The sequence below is a fragment of the Haliotis asinina genome, chromosome 14 (assembly GCF_037392515.1).
Source record: "Haliotis asinina isolate JCU_RB_2024 chromosome 14, JCU_Hal_asi_v2, whole genome shotgun sequence".
Lineage (NCBI taxonomy): Eukaryota > Metazoa > Mollusca > Gastropoda > Lepetellida > Haliotidae > Haliotis > Haliotis asinina.
In genome coordinates, this window is record NC_090293.1 from 8721761 (window position 1) to 8742960 (window position 21200).

General features: G+C 40.6%; 1 protein-coding gene across 1 annotated transcript in view; it reads left to right on the plus strand.

Moving 5' to 3' along the window:
• LOC137261712 (CD9 antigen-like) overlaps window positions 1-3647 on the plus strand; it is a 65263-nt gene extending 61616 nt beyond the window's left edge. Inside the window, exons 7-8 of the mRNA XM_067799494.1 lie at window positions 904-956; window positions 1247-3647. Coding sequence (XP_067655595.1) covers window positions 904-956; window positions 1247-1253 — 60 coding nt within the window. The 3' untranslated portion in view covers window positions 1254-3647. The remainder of the gene's footprint in view (window positions 1-903; window positions 957-1246) is intronic.
• The last annotated feature ends 17553 nt before the right edge of the window (window positions 3648-21200 follow it).

Below are 21200 nucleotides of genomic sequence, written 5' to 3' on the forward strand. Positions count from 1 at the left end.
CTGAACTCTCCAAGTGACAAACGAAGGTGTTTTTGATATTCCTGTCCCTTTTCAGTTAGGGGCGGTAGAGTTATGTATTGGTTAGAACAATGGCTTGTCGTGCCCAGGTACCAGGTGAAGTATAAAGTCTAGTTTGATTCGAGGTGAATAGTGTTGTGAAACCCCTGAAGTTCTCATTCACTTGCGGTTCGTGAGTAAGGTTTTACTGCGCTTGCAGCTGTGTTTTAGCTGTATCACAGAAGTCACAGATCCCATCCTTGATATCTCCAGGGTATACGTTCCGATAAGTCTCTACTATACCCTGGATGCATCGACGGGTCGGTTCAATGATTTTAATACCTCCCTTTCCTGGCTCCGTTTTCTCACAGTAGCAAATCAGCAAAACCACCGTTACAACCGACATTGTCAGTGTCAACAAAGATAGCTGTCGCAGCCGCGAAGGTTTTGCAGTGCGATTTGGGGAAATGATACAAACAAATTGATAGGTCCGAAACATTAAAACAATATATGTAAGACCTCCGTCTAGCTCCGTCAGAGAACCTCCGCATGGTTTGTATTGTCACGTTTAATCGGTTAGATAATTCAAATAGCCAAAGAGAGATGTAATTGGTTGGTTTAATTTCCCAGCCAAGACCCCTGTTTGAAAAAGCCAACCAAGGGAGGTAATAAATTTATCGGACTGAGTTGTAGATGCATAAGGGTATTGTGGAGACCCATCGGAACGTATACCATGCAGATATCAAGGATGAGCTAATCCGGGTTTCAAACATTTTAACCATGTATGAATCAAACACGGTTAGACTTCACATGTGGACGCTACGTAACCACTGGGCTGACTCACTGTCCTATTTACCTCTGCACGGGAGTACATGCATTTCATATGATCTTCATGTTCATTTTCAGATTTTGGGAATGATCTTCTCCATGGTATTGTGTTGCGCCATCAGAGACGTAAAGTAAGTCAACAACCAGAATATGATGTTTATGATATCCGTTTATTATTGATAATGATCATGACGGTAACGGTCCTTATAGATTTCATATGACGGGGCACTCTAAATACATGTATGTTCTGAAAAGAAGCATGGTCTTTCGTCTATATATCCGATTAATTTTTCAGCTTGACACAGACAGTTAAGACCAGTCATGACATGTCATGCCACTTCATAAACATTTCCTTGATGAAAATATTTTCATGAAACGATGATGCTTGTAAGATACATTTTCAACCATTCTTACATTTCAGTGCTTGAGCTTCCTGAGAAGAAGGGTTCATTTTCTATGATGAGTGCCTGGTTCAGCCATAGAAGAAATTAGTTACAGATAAACCAGAACACCTTAGCCATTGCTTCAGGTCCCAAACGATGTTAATGAACACTGTCATATGATTAGTTTTGCTTGTAAGTGTTTTAAAAATGGTGTTTTGTTTTGTTGTTTGAGACTCCAGGCATCTGGGTGAAATCAATATTAAGACGAAAACTCTAAATGTGCGATATGGTTCTCGTATGCTTCAATAAGGAAATGTATCTGTATATGATTGTTAATGTCAGTTCTCTGTATAGGAACAACAGATTTCTTAAAATATGAGTTGCTTCATTTATGACATCAGGAACCTGGAAGTGACCTTGACATCTACCTTCACCTTGACCTTCAACTTCTGTTGTACGTTTCACATGTATCCCAGCATGCCGAATGAAATTCTTTTACCTCTTTTAGTATCCTGCAATTCGTCCGTATATTCATAGATGTCATTATTGTCTTTATTCCGCATCTTCATTAACTGGTCAAATTGTTTCTTCATGATATGTCACAGCTATGTGACAGTTTAGTTTTCGTCAGGAGTTGATTGATTGTCAGCCGAAATGCAATTGGATTTTGAACTAAGAGATCACAACATTCTCCGCTCTGATCGTGCATTTGCCAAGATATTCTATATCGCGAATCGAAGAATATATCTCACATTTGATCTAGTTGAACAAATGGATTATGAAGCATTTCCGTATGAATAATATGCAAATGATATGCGTGAAGGGCTGTTAGTAAGGGACATACCTCAAGTTGGCTTCTGGTGAAGATTTCTCTATCGATTCATAAAGTTAATAATCTTGAGAGTAGGTAGAATTTTTAGAAATAAGTACAGAAACAATTTTGTAATGGGAGGCAGCATGTTGTTTGTTCGTGTATATTGTTGTGTACAGAGTGTTGTTTAGTCCATATAAAATTAGACATTGCTTAGATGGGTGTAGGGGCGGTTGGGTAGCCTAGTGGTTAAAGCGTTCGCTCGTCACGCTAAAGACCGGGTTTGTTTCCCCACATGGGTGCAATGTGTGAAGCCCATTTCTGGTGTCCCCCGCCGTTATATTGCTGGAATATTTGCGGCGTAAAACCCAACTCACTCACTAGTGGAGCGGACAACTGATGTTATATAATGGAAAAATCTAAGATAAGATTTCTTTTCAAACAGATGATATTTTAAGATTCATTGTTTAATGTGATTATATTTTTTGTTAGTTATTGGTCTTACAAACGTTATGTAATCAAGCTGAATGTTATTTGTGTAGTTCGTGTATAGTTTCATGTGTGTGACTGTATGACTGATGATGGTAGTCATCATGACATATACATCTGAAATCGACGTCATGACGCAGCGTGACCGATGTATGAGATATATTTAGTGATGAAGAGTATTGTCATACTGCTAAACACGAAATCTGGTTCGTTTTATTCTTGTACATCAACTAATGCCGCCGTCATATATAAACATCTCAGACACCGCAACCCAAACGCATTTAGGGCTCTTCTACATAGCCAGGAACCAATATGATGCTACATTTAGCTACATTTCAGTGAATGCATTTTCCAAATTAAACAATATTTCCCATATTGCAATTCATAAACTGTAATAATCGAACTTCCACAATATTTAGTGTCCTCCCTGTGCGCTGCATTTCAGAGGAAAAAACCAGGATTGAAGAAGTAGGGCCGTATTTATATTTACCTGGCAAATATTGCCATTTTTACCATCCTGTGACAGAAAATACATGCAATCCACCTATCGTCATACTGGCCTCTGCAGCATATATTATGAATGTGTCATCTTTGTCATCATTTATCTCTGTATTGCATGCAGACAGTCATCTTGAACAATTTGACAGGTACTACAAAATCTGTGTTTTAGTAACAGGGCGACATGTTTCTTTATATCTATGTTGTGCAATATTTTACGAAATTATGTAATACGTTCAAGAAAATGTCATAATTTTTAAATTGGATATTTGCGTAAGAATCAAATCTTCATGACACTTTCTGTCTTTTTTCCGTTTCCGTTTTAGACAACACCTTAGAGATTGACGTTTCCTGCAGTTGTTTTCTGCTAGGTCGACATGTAATCAATGCTGATCCTGATTGGTTCCTTAAATTGTTCAGGAATTTTTGTTCATCACTGTGACTTTGTATTGTCTGGCAATAATCAAGTGATCATTTCCGAATCAGAACTGAATGTGTATATATTAGTTATTGGAAGTTTCATGTATCTTGAGAAAGAGCTTTGTGCGCATATCCTGTCTGAAACAAGATGTCGTGAATTTTGAACATATTTTGAGCTTGTCAAAATGCGATTTATTTCTACTAAAATATCTTTCACATGGTGTGGTATGTTGTTTTTTTTCATTCGTGTTCATACAATTCCGTGGACAGATGGTGGTGCGTTTGCTTTGAACGTTCGACTTCATGCTTTAGAACGGCATTGTACTGTAGTCATGCTCGTTGTAAGAGGCGACTAAATGGATCAACAACTAACCCGATAGGCCAGACAGGCTCGCTGCCTTGGCTGACAATGTCAAATCAACGTATCCCACTTGTGTGGATCGATGATCAAGATAACAATCACTGGTTTTTCTGGTCCAGGCTCCATTATGTCCAGACCACTTCCATACATCAGGAATATTGCTGAACGCAGTGGTAAACAATATTCAAACACGTAAATGTAAAACAACCTGTCCTTATTCCCGTCACTTATTCAAACGGTCAACGGAAGTTCGAGCCACGTGGAAATAAGTTTTCAACTGAATTTTGTCTTTCATACGACTACGAGATTCTAAAATAACTGCACACCACATACAACACCAAATGGTATCTTGAAACATAGATCAACAGAGTGAGTGAGTGAGAGAGTTTAGTTTTACGCCGCACTCAGCAATATTACTGCTATATAGCGGCGGTCTGTAGATAATCCAGCCAGGGCCAGACAAGCCAGTGATCAACAACATGAACATAGATCTGCGCAGTTGGGAACCGATGACATGTGTCAACCAAGTCAGCGAGCCTGACCACCCGACCCCGTTAGTCGCCTCTTAAGACAAGCATAGTTGCCTTTAATGGCAAGCATGGGTTGCTGTAGGCCAATATTCTAACGGATCTTCAGAGACGGAGCCATGACAATCTCCGTCAAAATAATAACCTACAGAACAAACAGTACGATTCAGACCGTATCGTGGGAACGTGTTACCCGATGACGTCACAGGTCAGGTGTTTGAAAGCTAGTGGTTAGCGAACACTTATCGCCGCGTATCAGTTATCGATAATACGTTACGGTCATATAAAAGAAAATTTAAAGACAAAGTTATGAAACCTATAAAACATTTTAAAATTAGTCGAGGGGTTCAAGTTCACAAGTCATTAATTATACACAATCAATGATCTAAGGTTACTGAATGAAAGAAATCTATATTTTTTCACGAATGGCATGAGTACTTTGGTATGGCGATAATTGTTACAGTTAGTCAGAAAACATCTATTTATACTGCCATCATACCCTTCCTCCGCGTTATACATCGGCGGCAGTGACACGGGGTTAATTGCTGATTAAGTATCATAATTAATTCTGTTTCATAATTTTTTTAACGAACGGCGGAGTTATTTTGTAAATTTTACTAAAATGTGACTGGTCGCTAGCCAGTACTGCCATTCGGGTTCAGTCGCCTAATTCTGATTGCATAGTGGGTTTAACATTTTCACCAACAGTGATGGAATGTCCGATCATATAACCAATATTTATAAATTAACTCTGCATGACGTGAAACATTAAGTTCATAGAAGGTTTTAAAGTATTTTCAAGAAGTTACGAATGTGCGTTTCCTATTTTTACATATGTTGGTCTTTCTTTCATCTATTGTGTAAAAGATTAAAGATTTCTATTTGAAAATAACCTCTGTTGTCAACGGTGCAAGAAAAGTTACTAAAAACTAGAAATATATCCACAAAATGCAGATTAAAAGTACAAAGAATTTATTTAATGGGTAAGCTTATTGATCATTCTCCTGACAATGAATTTAAAAATTAAACGAGACTTACCTGTAAGGTGAAGTTTGATTTACATTCCACTGAGCTATGAAGTACTGAGGGATCACATGAGATGCGCGCGACGCTCAGACGAATCAGTTTTTAACGTGAAAATATGGTACTGAATTATTCTAGGGTGTGGAGAAAGGGTGGGCATGTGATCCCTCAGTACTTCATAGGTCAGTGGAATTTAAATCAAACTTCACCTTACAGGTAAGTCTCGTATAATTTTTAAATTCCACCTCCCTATTCCGTACTTCCGGAACCACATGAGATATTTAGAGTCAGGACCATATTTTAACCCAGCGGCCCATAAATAAAAACAATTTCCAACGGATACAGTTTATATGCAAATTTATTAGAACACACGTGTCTACTAAATATGCTAAAACATCACCACAAATCGCAAACAACTTCGCATGTTCAGTTACTTGTTTCTACAGATTCTGTAATGAGTGTCCACACCTTAAGTGGTATGGCACAAATTCAAAATGGATTGCCCAAATTGGCCATGATTCATAACCGGTTTGTTGTAAAATTGTCTGAAGACACAGTAATTACTCCAACCTGCTGTTCTTAGGATTGTCTCCAAGGGCACCTTAGATAATGCAGCTGCACTAGTTGCAGCTGATCGCACACTATGTGGGCTAAAGATATTTAGATTAATGCCTGCCGCTTGTAACACAGTCTTAATCCATCTGGCTATAGTATCTTTAGTGGCTCTTTTGTGTGGCTTTTGAATGGTGACGAACAATGCTGTCTCGTCTCCTCTAATGTGGCTAGTTCTCTTCAAATAGTTCCTTCGTAAAGTCACTACACACAGATTTGGGTCTGTGAAACCTGGCAAAGTTATTTCTGCTTGATGGTATGCAGGTCGGGATTGTTTCAGTAAATCTCCAAATCTTATCTTCACTAGACTATCACTAAGCTCTACATTTCTGTAGTCGATCATACGAAGAGACTGCACCCTCTGTCCAGACAGCAGCAAGAGTAACATACACAGTTTGTGGGTCACTGTCTTAAGATCATCACCCATCATGCTTTGCAAATGTCTCAACACCACTGAAACATCCAAAGTGACATTGTACTTTGGCAATGAAGGGCGCAAATTATAAATTCCCTTCATAAAACGAATTACCAAATGGTGTTGTCCAAAACTGACATTCTTGAATTTCACTACTGCAGATAAGGCTGAACGAGCCGAGTTAATAGCTGAGTAGCTTAATCCTTGTCTGTACAGCCCTTCCAGGAATGCAAGTGCCTCATTCACAGCTGGTGACAAGGGATTCAGATTCCTCTGATGACAAAAACACATCCATCTCTTGTAATATGTCCCATATTGTTTGTGGGTAGAATCCTTCCATGACTGCAGGATGATGTTAGTAACTGGTTCCTGAATGCCTTGACTTTTGAGCGCTTTCCTGATAACTTGAATGCTGATAGTTTCAATTTTGGATAGAGGGGGTGGATGGCTTGTGGTTGACTTGTCAGCGATAGGAGAGATTTGGACTTGGGAAGCAACCTGGGACAATCTATGGACAATTCCAACAGCTTGCTGAACCAGTTCTGGGTTGGCCAAATGGGAGCAATCATCAATACTTCGTCCACTTCTTCTATTTGAAGCTTCTGCACCACTTTCTCAATGACACTGAATGGACAGAAAATGTAATTGTAAGTCTCTCTCCATGACATGTAAAAAGCATTCACAGCTTCTGCACCTGGGTCAGGAAACCAGGAAACATATCTAGTTAATTGATGATTCAGTCGTGAGGCAAATAAATCTATATTAGGTGTGCCAAACACTTCAGTGACTTTCTGAAATACTCCAGGATCTAACATCCATTCTTTATCATCGGTGCTATTGCGAGAATACCAGTCTGCTTCACTACTATCTACTCCTGGTAAATGAACTGCTGTCAACCAAATGTTCCTATCCCTGCACCATAACCACATTTCTCGCGTGATTCCATTACACTCAGGCTTTGTGCCTCCCATATGGTTTACATATGACACTGCTGTGGTATTATCCAATTCCAGTCTAATATGAATGCCGTATTTAGTATTGCATAACGACTGCAATGTCAGAAAAGCTGCATAAAGTTCCAGATAGTTTATGTGCTTTGCACCTTCCTCTGCTGACCACAGACCCCCAGTCTTATCTGGTCCGCACACTCTCTCCCCCCCCCCCTCCCCCCCCGACCTCTTTTTGAAGCGTCTGATTGCACCCATAAATCAGGGTCACCTATTTCAATGGGTTGAGGATGCTTGCCTGAATTGTTAATCCACCAATGTAAATCACTTCTACATTCTGCAGAAGGTTGCACCATAGCATCATAATTCCCTTTTTGAATCTTCAAACAACTATTCTTAAAGATCTCCAGACGTTTGTAAAACAAAGGTGCATATTGCATTCCATACCCACAGGCATTCATTTTTCCTATCACTGCTGCCACATCTCTTATTGTTGCTTGTGTTGCCTTCAACATATTTTGACAATCCCGAGTAAGGTTTACTGCCTTTTCATGAGTTAAATCTACTGTCATTCTGTCACTGTTAATGACAAAACCGAGATAAATTATCTCCCTTGTACTAAGTTGTAGGGCTTAACACTGACTTTGACGGGTGCACAGTAAATCCCAGGTTGTCAAGCAAGTTCACAGTTTCAACCACATTTTCAACACAATGCTGGTCATCTTCCCCTATTAACAATGCATCATCAAGGTATGGGGAATTTGTAAAGCCACGCTGTCGCAATGATGAAAACACCGGCTTTAAGAGTTTAGTAAAAATCTGAGGGGCAGATGTAAGCCCATTTGGCAAGCACGTAAACTGAAAAAGTTCTTTATCCCAAATGAATCGAAGATACTTCCTATCTTGGTATTTGACTAGTATAGAAAAATATGCATCCTTCAAGTCTGTTGAAGTAAAATAGCAGTTTTTGTGAACCAAACACAAAGCTGATCTAAATGTCTCCATTTTGAAATGGTGGGATTCAACCAGGCTATTAAAAATGTTCAGATTAAGGATAACCCTAAAGGTATTATCTTTCTTAACCCTGGTGAAAATATTTGAGATAAACTCTCCTTCTGAATGCTCACAGCGTTCTATTATTCTTTTGTCCAGCATGTTTAGGATTTCACTGTGGATATGTACCTTTTCAGCATCATTCAATGAAATGGGTTTAGGTACAAACTTTTGGACAGGGAGTTCAAGCAAATCAAGGGTCACTACCCCTATACTTGACAATATCCATTTATCTGCAGTAACTCCATACCAGTTCTCTAAAAAAAGACTGGTTTTCCCCCGCAATATAATTATCAGGGGTATTTCTGAAGGCTAGTTTGCCATAATGTCTCACCTCCGTTGTGACCTCTCTCCTGGGGGTTTCACTTCTCATTTCCGAGCAATCTCCTCTTTCTGTCGCTTGGCTAAAAAGGAGTTGCCGTTGTAGCCACGACCTCGCCCGTAAGGCTTTCCTCTGTTAGCATGGCTGGAGGACGCTGACCCCTTACTATGACCATGATAAGGGCGTGATTTGTGACCATGTCTCTCATACGGTTCGTACCGGTTGGCACCTTTGCTGAATTTTTGTCCATACCCATGGTGATTTATCTTCTTACCCAGCTGGGCAGATTCATGAATCTCTCTGATCCTTTTCGGCAAATCATCACCAAACAGGTACTTTGTGGAAGGCTCGGTGGGATTGGAACATAACTGTTTATATGGGTCATTTAGATCTTGTTTGAAGTTATCCCTTCGTTTGCCGTTGATGTCAGCATTAGCCCCTGCAAGTAGTCTGATGGTATCTGATGCCTTTTTCATTGTACCAATCAAATCCAATTCTGTTTTTTCAGCTACGGCCTTCATGAGTGCATCCGTAATCTGTACCAAGGGTATCATTGCCTTCATAACAAGCCCCTGTACGTTTTGAGAGTTTAGGTCCTTTGTTCGAGTGAACGATTTTGCCTGCTTCCAAATGTCTTCGTTCACACGCAGCACCGAGATACTTTCACAATTCTGTGGTCGTTTATACATTTCCATGACCTCCTTCAGTTTGGTCACGTTTGGTGGTTTGCGCAAACCAGTGTTTACTGTCTTCGCCAAGTCGTCTCTCACCCCGTCAGTTGTTTCTGGTGTCTGTCAGACTTTCAAATACATTAAGGCGTCGCGAAGTGTTGGCGGTGCCAGTCTTATTTTTGTTCTCAATCCCCCGTGGGGCAAATTCTCGAGGGGTATCCATTTTGCTCACCACGGTATGTGGCCGTATAGGTGTCCCAAAGTCTTAAACTTGTTCTCCGCTGACGGTCACAATGACGAATTCGTCGGTTTGACTGATGATCTTTCCTACAGGTGTTCAACACAACGATGAAACCGTAAATCCAGTATAGGTTGTGAAATAAAGCGAATTCTTCTGCACAACAGTTGTCACACGTGTTACCGATTCCAAAGCGCTAGCGCACTGATTCGTCTGAGCGTCGTGCGCATCTCATGTGGTTCCGGAAGTACGGAATAGGGAGGTGGAATCTTTGTTACAGCTGTCTTTTTGTGACTGCACATTTGTAAATGGTGAATATCTCAAGTAACTGTTAACTGTTAACAACACATTTTTTGTCTTTCCAAGGTGGATACCTAGGAGTTGAAAAATTTAACGAGAATTACCTGTATGCCGAAGTTTAGTGTTTATTACTCCGACCTATGACGTACTGAGGGATTACATGATATGCGTGCATGCGCTGTATGAGCAGTCCGTAAGGTAGAAATAGGATTCCGTACAAGTGCTAAATCCCCAGGGTACGTAATGCCTCTCTACTTCATGGGTTTGTAGAATTACAATCAAACTTCAACTCAAAGGTAAGGTATCGTTAATGTTAAAATCGTACCTCCGTATTCCGTACTTTCGAAATCCCGTTAAAAATTTGCCGTGACAAAAGGTATAAGAAATCCTCTCAGAAACGGCAAAATATAACACAGACAAGTCTAAAATATTCAATAAAATGTATTGACCAAATAGCAAGATACAACGACTCAGTATAGGTTTCTAGTGCAACGCAAAAGAGTCAGATATAACGTAATGGGTCACAAATATAATATCAACCCACCAGAGTCTTTAGTTTTTAGTGAGAGTGAGAAACAGTTCTACTAAATGGTGCTCATCAAGCGGTCTGTCCTTTATGTAGGTCGATGTTGATAATTAGACGAAGAGGCAGGCAGATGACGATTGGCCGAATGATGACACATCTCCAGTGTAAGTCCGTATGTGTCATCAACAGAACAACCAGCCTTATATATACACAGTCACTTATTCGTGAGCATCTTAAAAGCGCGCCGCAAAAACACTATTACCGATGATACGAAATGTCATCCACAATAACTATCACTCAAAACTCTAACCATTGTGACCCAATAATAACTATCACTTAATCAATAACTATACAATGAAGATTTTTTTATGGATATCAACTTCTTTATATGAGAACACAACGTTTCGGAGTTAATGCTTACTCCTTCATCAATCTTCATTCTTATGTATTTTCACTTCTAAATGACATTCAAAGAATTAATAACTATACAAATTACAGAAAACACACTCTTGTAACAATTTCAAAATGACAAGTATACATCAAATCAAAATTAATTGACACAAGACTTTTACTTTTCAAACAAAAGGTTTTCCAAGCTCATATACATGGAAGGCCGGTGTTGTTTTATCTTCTTAAGATTTATTGGACATCCAACCGTATTAAGTCTTCATGGAACCTCTATCAACATCATAACTACGTAACTACATAACCTCAATATGATGAAACTAGGCTCACAGAGAGGGTTAATAGTTACTATCTTGCTACAGCTATACGATTCACTTCATTAGCGTGAGCCTAACTATACACCTGGAAATTAATCAAGCAACACCCCAATTTTTTCTATTGGAGCAACTTTGAAGTGTTCTGACAATCAAAATATGCCGGGTTGATATAGTTTGACACTTTTTTATTCAACAGACGATCTCTGACAAACAACTTAAAGGGAAAAAGTATCAAGACTTTGCTTTATTGCAACGAAATCCAAATTCTTAAAACTGTCTTAAATTCATGAAAAAATGGACACAATTTACTATTCATCCACAGACGTTGTTGTCAGGTGTATTAACACAAATGTCACATGGAAAGAAAGAACAGTCATCTGAGAGTCTGCACACCGACTTTCATCAATATCTAGTGTGTCCTCCCTGCGCACGCACCACCGATTCCAGACGCCTCCTCATTCCTTGGATGAGTCTCCGGATCTGATTCTGGGGGATCCTGTTCCACTCCTCATGCAGGGCAGCCGTCAATTCGTTGAGATTATGGACTGGTGGGTCTCTCTGCCTCACACGACGGCCAATAAAGTCCCACAAATGTTCAATGGGGTTGAGGTCAGGGCTCATGGCAGGCCATGGAATTCTGTCAATTGCATTTTGCCGCAAAAAATCATTTACAGCATGCGCCCTGTGAGGTCTAGCATTGTCGTCCATAAATATGGGTCTCGTTGCCAGAGGATGGTTCTCAAAATGAGGTACCACAGCCCTGTCAAGAACCTCCTGTTGGTAACGAACACCGTTAAGGTTGCCACGGATGGTAATGATATCCAACTTGCAGTTCATGGAAATGCACCCCCATACCATAACGGAACCTCCCCCAAAGGCCACAGTCTCCTGGATGTTCCGTGGAGCCATTGCTGTGTTCCTCTGCCTCCAGACCCGAGTACGACCGTCCACCATGTGCAGCAAGAACCGGCTCTCATCTGAGAAATGGACCTTCCTCCAAGAGGCAATGTTCCAGTGCAAACGGTCATTACACCAGGCCAGTCGGGCTGCCTTATGGGCTGGAGACAGTCTGGGTCGCTTGATTGGCCTCCTTGCCCGGTATCCTGCAGCTTTCAGACGATTCCGAACAGTCCTGTTCGAGATGGGTCTCCCTGGAAGCCACTCCTGTCTCAACCGAGAGCTCGAGTCGAAGGACCTGCGCCGTACAAGTCTCAGTAAAGCTCTGTCCTCCCGGACTGTGGTCTTCCTGGGTCTTCCTGGTCTAGGCAGGTCTTTAACTTCATTAGTGGCCCGGTATTTTTTCAAAAGTTTTGAAATTATGGAATGATGTCGTCCGATTTGAGTCCCGATTTGTCTTAGAGACATACCAGCATTCCTCATGCCGATTATTTGCCAACGAGTGGCCTCTGATAATTTCCTACGTGCCATGACATTGAAATGAATGAAAAACCGAATGCAATCGACAACCTGCGCTTGTAAACACCCCAGGGAAAAAGTGCATTTTTCGAAAGTTGAGGTTAAAGCAATGCACGTGCGCTGTGCAAGCTTCACGCGCGTCATATCAACCCATGAAAAGCTCATGCTGTATGTCAATACATCAAAATTGAATAATCAATCATCAAAATTACTTCGTTAAACTTTGTTAAGTTTTTATGTGTCTTTGAATTTGGTGTTGCTTAATTAATTTCCATATGTATAGAAGGCAGTACTGCAGCATCGCACTGTCATTGACAAACAAAGGCCGTTTAAAATTGTCCCAGACACATTCACTACTCTAACCTGTTTTTCAAAGATACATTTCGTAAAAAGGCTGAGCTTGTGGAGGTTGACCTTATGCAGTGGGGTTTAAAGATTGTCATGAGAACACCATCCGCCCCGAGCACTGCTTTAACTTTAACATCGAGCAACAGTGTCCTTCGAGCCTTATCTTACAAGGTTTCTGGGTTGTGATGAATAATGCAGACCTCATTTCCTCTAACTTCCCAAGTGGTTCCAAAATACAACAGAAGGTTGGAAACTACACACATTTCTTGTTCTCGATAGTTCCGTGATGTAAGTTCACACTGCTGAACACCATGCAGGTCGCGCCTCCATCAGCAAGCCTCCAAACCCGATTTGTACATGTTTTTCTTCTATGTTAATATATCATCAAACAGTTGCATTGATGAGATTCTTTGCCCAGAAAGTAGAAACAATAGAGTACGATGTTTCATAGGCGGTTGTTTAATGTTTTCACTATCATCACAATGTTTGCTTTAATCTGGAACTGGTGCCACATTCCTAGTAACATTATATCTGGGCAAAGCTGGTCGAACATTCAAATACCCTTCATTAATCTCACATGTGATATTGTAACTGGTGATGAATCTGACGTAGCCGAATGTGTTGCAGATTAGTTCAGCCCGTCATGATAAAAACTGTCCGAAAACTCCCAGCATGGCTTAAATATGGTGAAGCGGTATCAAAATTCCTTTCACTGCAAAACAACATCCACGTTTTCAGATATCTCCCATGTCGTTTATGGGTATAATGTCTTCATGACTGCAGGATGATGTCTGTAGACTTGGACAGTTTTCCTGACACTCCGGTGGTTACAAATCTAAGCTGGTGATGTGGTCGATTCACTAGTGACAGGAGGGTTGGCAACTTCGGCAGCGACCTCGGAAAGTCTGTTACCAAGTTCACTACCTTAGCGAACCAAGGCTGTGTTGTCAAAAGGGATACCACGATCAGAATGTTTGCTCCCTCCTGTTGCACTCGTTACAGAGATTCGTAATTAAACTGAAAAATCAGAAGATATGTTCATACAGTTGTCCTCCATACACAGGTATCCGCAACGTCAGCATCTAGGTCAGGCAACCACAAAATATATCGTTCAGCTCGGTAGCCCAGTGTATTTGCAAACAGGTCACGACATGGTGTCTTAAATTCGTTCGACCACCATGATGTCACTCTTTATCATCAGATTCATCGCCTGAGTGATAGTCTGATTCTACGTATTACACACACCAGGCGAGTGCGCTGCTGAGAGCCATATATGCTTGTCAGTGCACCATTCCTAAATCTGTCTGGTTATACAGTTATTGAGAAATTCAGTGTATGCCACTCATATGTTTGATGTATGGCTTTACAGTTGTCAAGCTACAGTCTAATATTAGTATCATTTTGGTGTTGCCCTCTCTACAGTTTCGGTAACAGTGTTTTAGCCGGCGCATTTAAGGTGGGCTTTACAGGTAATTCCCTTTGGTGTGTTTTGACTGTTCGCAAAGCTTCGATACTTCACTGCAATGATCAAGAATAAGTGACTGTGTATATATAAAGCTGGTTGTTCTGTTGATGACACATACGGACTTACACTGGAGATCTGTCTGACTCTTCGTCTGATTATCAATATCGACCTACATAAAGGACAGACCGCTTGATGAGCACCATTTAGTAGAACTGTTTCTCACTCTCACTAAATAGAAAGACTTTATTGAGTTGATATTATATTTGTGACCCATTACAGTACACCTGACACATTTTGCATTGCACTAGAAACCTCTAAGAGTTGTATCTTGTTATGTTTAGTCACATCTCAAGTAATGAGTCAACCATCTCAAGGTTCAAGGTAGTTCATAAGCATTTAATTTTCCTCAAAGGCCCATTCACTCCTTTCGCTATTTCTCACCACCTCAGAAGCCGCTGATTCCACAACAAACTGAGGCTGAGGTTGTTGTAAGGCTTGGGACCACAGGCCAACATTGTCCATAAAGGGATTGTAAATGTTCCCGACACACACTAACTAACTCTATTTCACCATCATAGCCCTCCTTTGTAACATTAGGTGAGTGAGTGAGAGAGTGTGTTTAGTTTTACGCCTCACTCAGCAATATTCCAGCCATATGACGGCGGTCTGCATGACTATCGATCTGTGCACTTCCTCTGTAATGCTAACACAAGACACAGCTTTAATCAAATATGTCTAGCCCGCATTGGCCAATACTATTGTAACGAGTCACTGATATGCAAGGTGGATATAAAATCACATGTTTTTAACATTTTCGAATACAATTTGATGCGTGATTCAGAGATGAATCACTACATTTGTGATTCTGAGTTAATGAAGGAAAATGCTTGGTCGCAACGTGTCATAGAAAAGGCATATGATCAAATGCTGTTGGGTAATGTACAGGAGACCAGGTTATCTCTCACCAGATATCGAACAATTGGATCAGGACGAGAACATAGACTATGGATACTGGCTGTAGAATGACATTTCAGAACGTCACCGACATTGCGAGTTATAAGACTTGGTGGCTATGTGGAACAGTTGTTCACGACATTATGAAGTATATTTTATGTCATGCCAGTATAACCTAGTAGAAAGGAATTCTCTATTTGAAAGAATATGTGACCCCCTTCAGTGTGGACGGAAGAAAATGATGCATTCCTGTCCTTCCTACTTAGAGATATGCCTGACCACTGTAAAGATGTATTAGACTGTACTATGGACGGAAGAAGATGGTGTATTCCTGTCATTCCTACATGGATGTATACCTGACCCCTGTAAAGATGTATTAGACTGTAACATCTGGTCAGAAGTGACGGTAATCATTAGTGTTCCTTTTAGACCCCAAAACATCACATGAATTTGAGGCACAACAGCACTTTCATTCATAATTTCATACTCTCTGAACTCCAAACGTGAGACAGGTAACTGTACAGCGTCGTCTGCCGTGTGTTTTGGACTTTGTCACTGTTCGTAACTTATGGCTAAATGTGCGTGCGTGCCGCATGTGTGCATGTGTGTGTCACGCAATTTTGGGATATCGGCGATTTTGTGAACAGCACGTTATTATGTTCCACCACAGAAGCCTACTTTTGGATTTCTCATAAAACGTCTGTGCGACAATGCCATATTTCTTTCCACAAGGGCGGGAACTTTTTCTTTTTCTGACCTTACTCTAGCTGTACAATAACCGCTTGTAAACAATGAAATGCGGGACACACAGACAATTGTAGGCAACGATGCATGACTACCAAATCCTCTGGTCACGTTGTCAACCTAACCAAATAAGACAACGTGACATCGCTACGTGACTGTATCTACATTGCTTAGAAATTTTTTTAGATTTACCGAAATGTCATCTTTGAGGCTGCCGCGGTGGCTGACTGGGCTAGATCGCCGACGTTGTATGCAGACGACTAAATGTCTTACTCTGAGAATAGTAAATTCAGCTAGACTTGTTGGAAAGTGCCCCTGAACGAAGACGGGAAAAGCTTGTTGAGGAATTCAAAGGACGTAAACGATCTTCCAGTAGTTTCCTGAGGTTTTTGTTGTGTGTGCACAATATTTCGGTAGTGTAAGACATGCTACTCCAGACCCTCAACAACAGAGTTATACAGTTAGATACATTAACATACCCGTAAGATGTAACTGTCTTAACTAGTTTAATCAGATATAATAGGCATGACGAAGACGCCTACAGAGCTAGGCATACAGTTTGTACTGTGTTAAAACGATACTGGACGACCGGATAACCGCGGAACTAAAATTTGTGAAACAATAGTAGCTCAATGGCGGGCGACGTTAAAAAATGTACAAGCATTGGTTCCAGTCGTTAAAGTTAAAAATGCTGTCGGGTATGCTAGAAAAATACCTTTAGCCCTTGAGACAGGATGCCCCACGGATTTTTGTTTTTGAGATATCCATTAACTTCAGGTCTACCTATCTGAGTTTTAGCGTATTTCAGTCACAAGCTGTCCTATCGAAACTTCTGCAGAAGAAAACCTCTCTCTAGGTTCAGGTTATTACGCCCAACAAAGGAAGTCTTGGAGAATAACGCAATGATGCTGTGTTTGTCAATACTGCGTCCCTGATGTACCCTGTACAATTGCACGAGCAAGACAAATCCTTGGTATACTACATGGAATATGCGCAGTAGGTTCATTATGCTTGTGATGAATGTCACAAAACCACGTATTTGCTTACACAGGGTGTTTCTTCGAATTGTCCACTCATCGACGACGACACCAGGAAACAGGTTAGAGCGGGACATACAAGGATGTCAGACTGTTTTGACATAGGGTTAGACAGGAATGGCGTAGGTTTAAACAACTTTGGTGTAGCTTTAGACAGCACTGGCGTAGGATACGACAACATCGGTGTAGTTTTAGACAGAGCTGACGCAGGTTTAGACACCACTGGCGTAGGCTGAGACACCACTGGCGTAGGTTTAGACACCACTGGCGTAGATGTAGACTGCATTGACGTAGGTTTAGACACCTCTGGCGTAGGTTTAGAGAGCATTGACGTAGATTTAGACAACATTGGCGTAGATTTAGACAGTACTGACGTAGGTTTAGACAGCACCGGTGTGGTTTTAGATAACTTTGATGTAGGTTGAGACAGCAATGCCTTGGGTTTAAACAGTACTGACGTAGGTTTAGACAGCACCGGTGTGCTTTTAGATAACTTTGATGTAGGTTGAGACAGCTATGCCTTGGGTTTAGACAGTACTGACGTAGGTTTAGACAGCACCGGTGTGGTTTTAGATAGCTTTGATGTAGGTTGGGACAGCTATGCCTTGGGTTTAGACAGTACTGACGTAGGTTTAGGCACCACCGACTTAGGTTCAGACAGCAGTGGTGTTGGTTTAGACGTATAACACTTTGTATAGACTTTATAAGCAGAACCCGATGCTTGTAATCGAATTCATGAGGAAACTGAAAATAAATGTAAAGTATGCAAGACAGCAGTAATTTATTGCTGTCTACAAGATGCGGTCAGGATCCACGTGACAATGCTCGAGTTGGTTTCAACGGAAAGTAGTCCGTCCTGTCCATGGAGACACATTATCACCATTCACTATTATCGCAGTCAGGGCAGTTAATTTACCTTGATGCAGAATAGAAAACATCCCTGTGACCACATGTACCATGGTACAGCCGGGAACAGATAATTGTGCCACTAGCGTGCTTATCGGAACCCACAATCTGGGGTTTATTGATGGGCGTCAGCTTGTTTTCGAGTCAAAAGCGTCTGATAATAAAGAAATGTATACCGACGTGTTCTTTGTTATTTGCAACAGCAGCTAATGTCACTTCTTAACGACCCCGGCATGACAGTAATTATACCGATACGGAAATATGTCGCGACAGAGCAGGAATATTCTGAAGGCGACTATGCAGGGATTTGTGACACCTTACAATATTGATTTCTAACCATACAAATCGAAAGATCAGTTGAGGTTGAGAATATCGACTGAATACGAATCCAACTATTCTGACAGGGTCGCGTCGCTTTACAGTACGCTCGTCATTGGAAAGTAGCTCTACTAGCCTGGACTAAATGTGAAGCGTTCGTGGAACAAGGCTTAGAGTACCTTCAAACATTTCATTTGCCGAAGGGTTGATCAATGCAGCTTTTATGAGAATTACACCATGGGCACGGCAAAAGGCCGAAGATCCTGTTTGTGAAACGGAGCGTAAGAACGCCTACGTGACGACCGAGACATCAGCCTTGTTGCAGCGATTATTACAGCTGGGTTGAGAAATCAGCAATAGAAAAACTAATCCTGTTTGATTAAATACTATTACTTCCTTCAAATACTTCCTGTTTCATGTCTTTTAACTATTCTTTTATTTTCCGTCACGCAAATATAACGCAGTATATATCATATTCGGGAACGAGTGTGTCGGTAGAGAACAGCAACAGGGATATTTTAGAGGCCAACTGTGTTGACTTAAGCACCAGTGAGAATGCAGGGGTCGGTGGGACGGCATTACCTTTGGGCAGGTGTAATCACTTCAGGTCGTGGGCACGTTCAAACATGCATGACATGAATAATACCTTTTTACCAGTAAGAAAACAGTACCAGCTGGGATAGGCTATATAACGGGAGACGCGTTATCTTGATACATTTCATAACCATGCACTTTGTATAAGTTTATGAAGTTTGAAAGAAACTTTTTTCTAGCATTTCCGACTGTGCTCTATTACGAACATACGTGGAAGCATATTCGAATAGAAATATACAAAGAATGTGTGTTTGATATTTTGGAGACCACAGATAACTTGAAGTGTAGAGCTTTATGAATACTCTGCAAAAGAGAAACAGAGTGTTTTTCGATGAGTTCTTTGTGTATTATATAAATAGTCAGCACGTCATAACGAATTGTTCAAATTTGGCACAAGTAATTGTCACAGACCATGATCATCTGTGCTCAGTAAATGGTTCCCCATATAGGAATAGAGTTCAGAACAACTCGCAGTGTCTATGGAACAAATCATTTATCCTGAGGTGAGGCCCTGTTCACCCACAAGTCCCAAATAGTGCTTATCCACATTGTGGGATGTTTGGTGGCTGTTGCAGACATAATCTCAGACGTTCATCAAGAGCATCCCATGTATGTACGTACGTACGTATGTATCTATAACGAGAATTGATTTCTGCACCAATTGGGGGGAGCAAACTGCAAACCCTATGCAGATGAACTGCACAAGGATCATGCATCATACTGCTGAGAATCATGTGCAAATATTGTGCATGAGAACATCGGATTTTTTTGGTACGAATTCGCCAATTTTTACTGACTGTTATCATTTCTTGAACTCATGACAATCTTTCCAACGTTACAAGTTTGTTATACAATATATCACTTCACGTGTAAGCGATATCTTTAAACTGTATGGAATATTTAGCAAAATCTAGTTTAGACCTGTTGACTGAAGTAAGTAAATATATTTACACTAGTGAGTCTAAAGTTTTGAAAGGAAGTAAGTTGCAATACTCTAACTGGGATAGTAATGACAGCAGGGTTATAACTGGGATAGTAATGACTGCATTGTCACAACTGGGATAGTGATGACTGTATTGTCATAACTGGGAGATTCATGACTGTATTGTTAGAGCTTGGATATTATGGACTACAGTGTTATAACTGGTATATTAATGACTGCAGTGTTATAACTGGGATAGTAATGACTGCACAGTTATAACTGGTATATTAATGACTGCAGTGTTATAACTGGGATGGTAATGACTGCACAGTTATAACTGGGATAGTAATGACTGCACAGTTATAACTGGTATATTAATGACTGCACAGTTATAACTGGTATATTAATGACTGCAGTGTTATAACTGGGATAGTAATGACTGCAGTGTTATAGCTGGGATAGTAATGACTGCACAGTTATAACTGGGATAGTAATGACTGCACAGTTATAACTGGTATATTAATGACTGCAGTGTTATCACCGGGAAAGTGATGACTGCACTGTTATAACCGGGATAGTAATGACTGCACTGTCACAACGTGAGTATTATTGACTGCAGTGTTATAAATGAGAGATTCATGACTGCAGTGTTATAACTGGGATAGTAATGACTGCACAGTCATAACTGGTATACTAATGACTGCAGTGTTATAGCTGGGATAGTAATGACTGCAGTGTTATAACTGGGATATTAATGATTGCCGTGCTATAACTGGGATATTAATGACTGCAATGTTATAGCAGGAATATTAATGCCTGCAGTGTTGTAACTGGGATAGTAGTGAGAGGATTATTATTACTGGAACATTACTAAGTGGATATTGCTAACTGAAATGATAGATCTGGGATATTATTGACCCAAGCAGCATACACATGCTGAATATTACAATTACAGACTAAAGTGTTATAAGTGCAATATTGCTGAGTAGGGGATACAGCTGAGATGTCATCAACTGCAATGACATAGCGTGGATATGATGGACTGCACTGATACAGTGACAAAATTGTGCGAAACGTCAAACAATATTCACTCACTCACTAATACGACAGACCCTGAACAATACAACACACTGGTGCAGTTTTCAAATGTTAATATTTCCGAAATGAATAAAAATGTTTGCATGCTTTCACCAAAAGAAAATGTCACCGAACGGGATAATCATGTTCATGTATTCTTCCCTGAAGGACAACCAAACGGTTTTCTTGACCCTGACGTATTGTTTGTCGTGCATGTGGGGATCACGTCATGATGACCATTGTGACATGGGAAATGTCGGCGTGTCCTCTGACCTA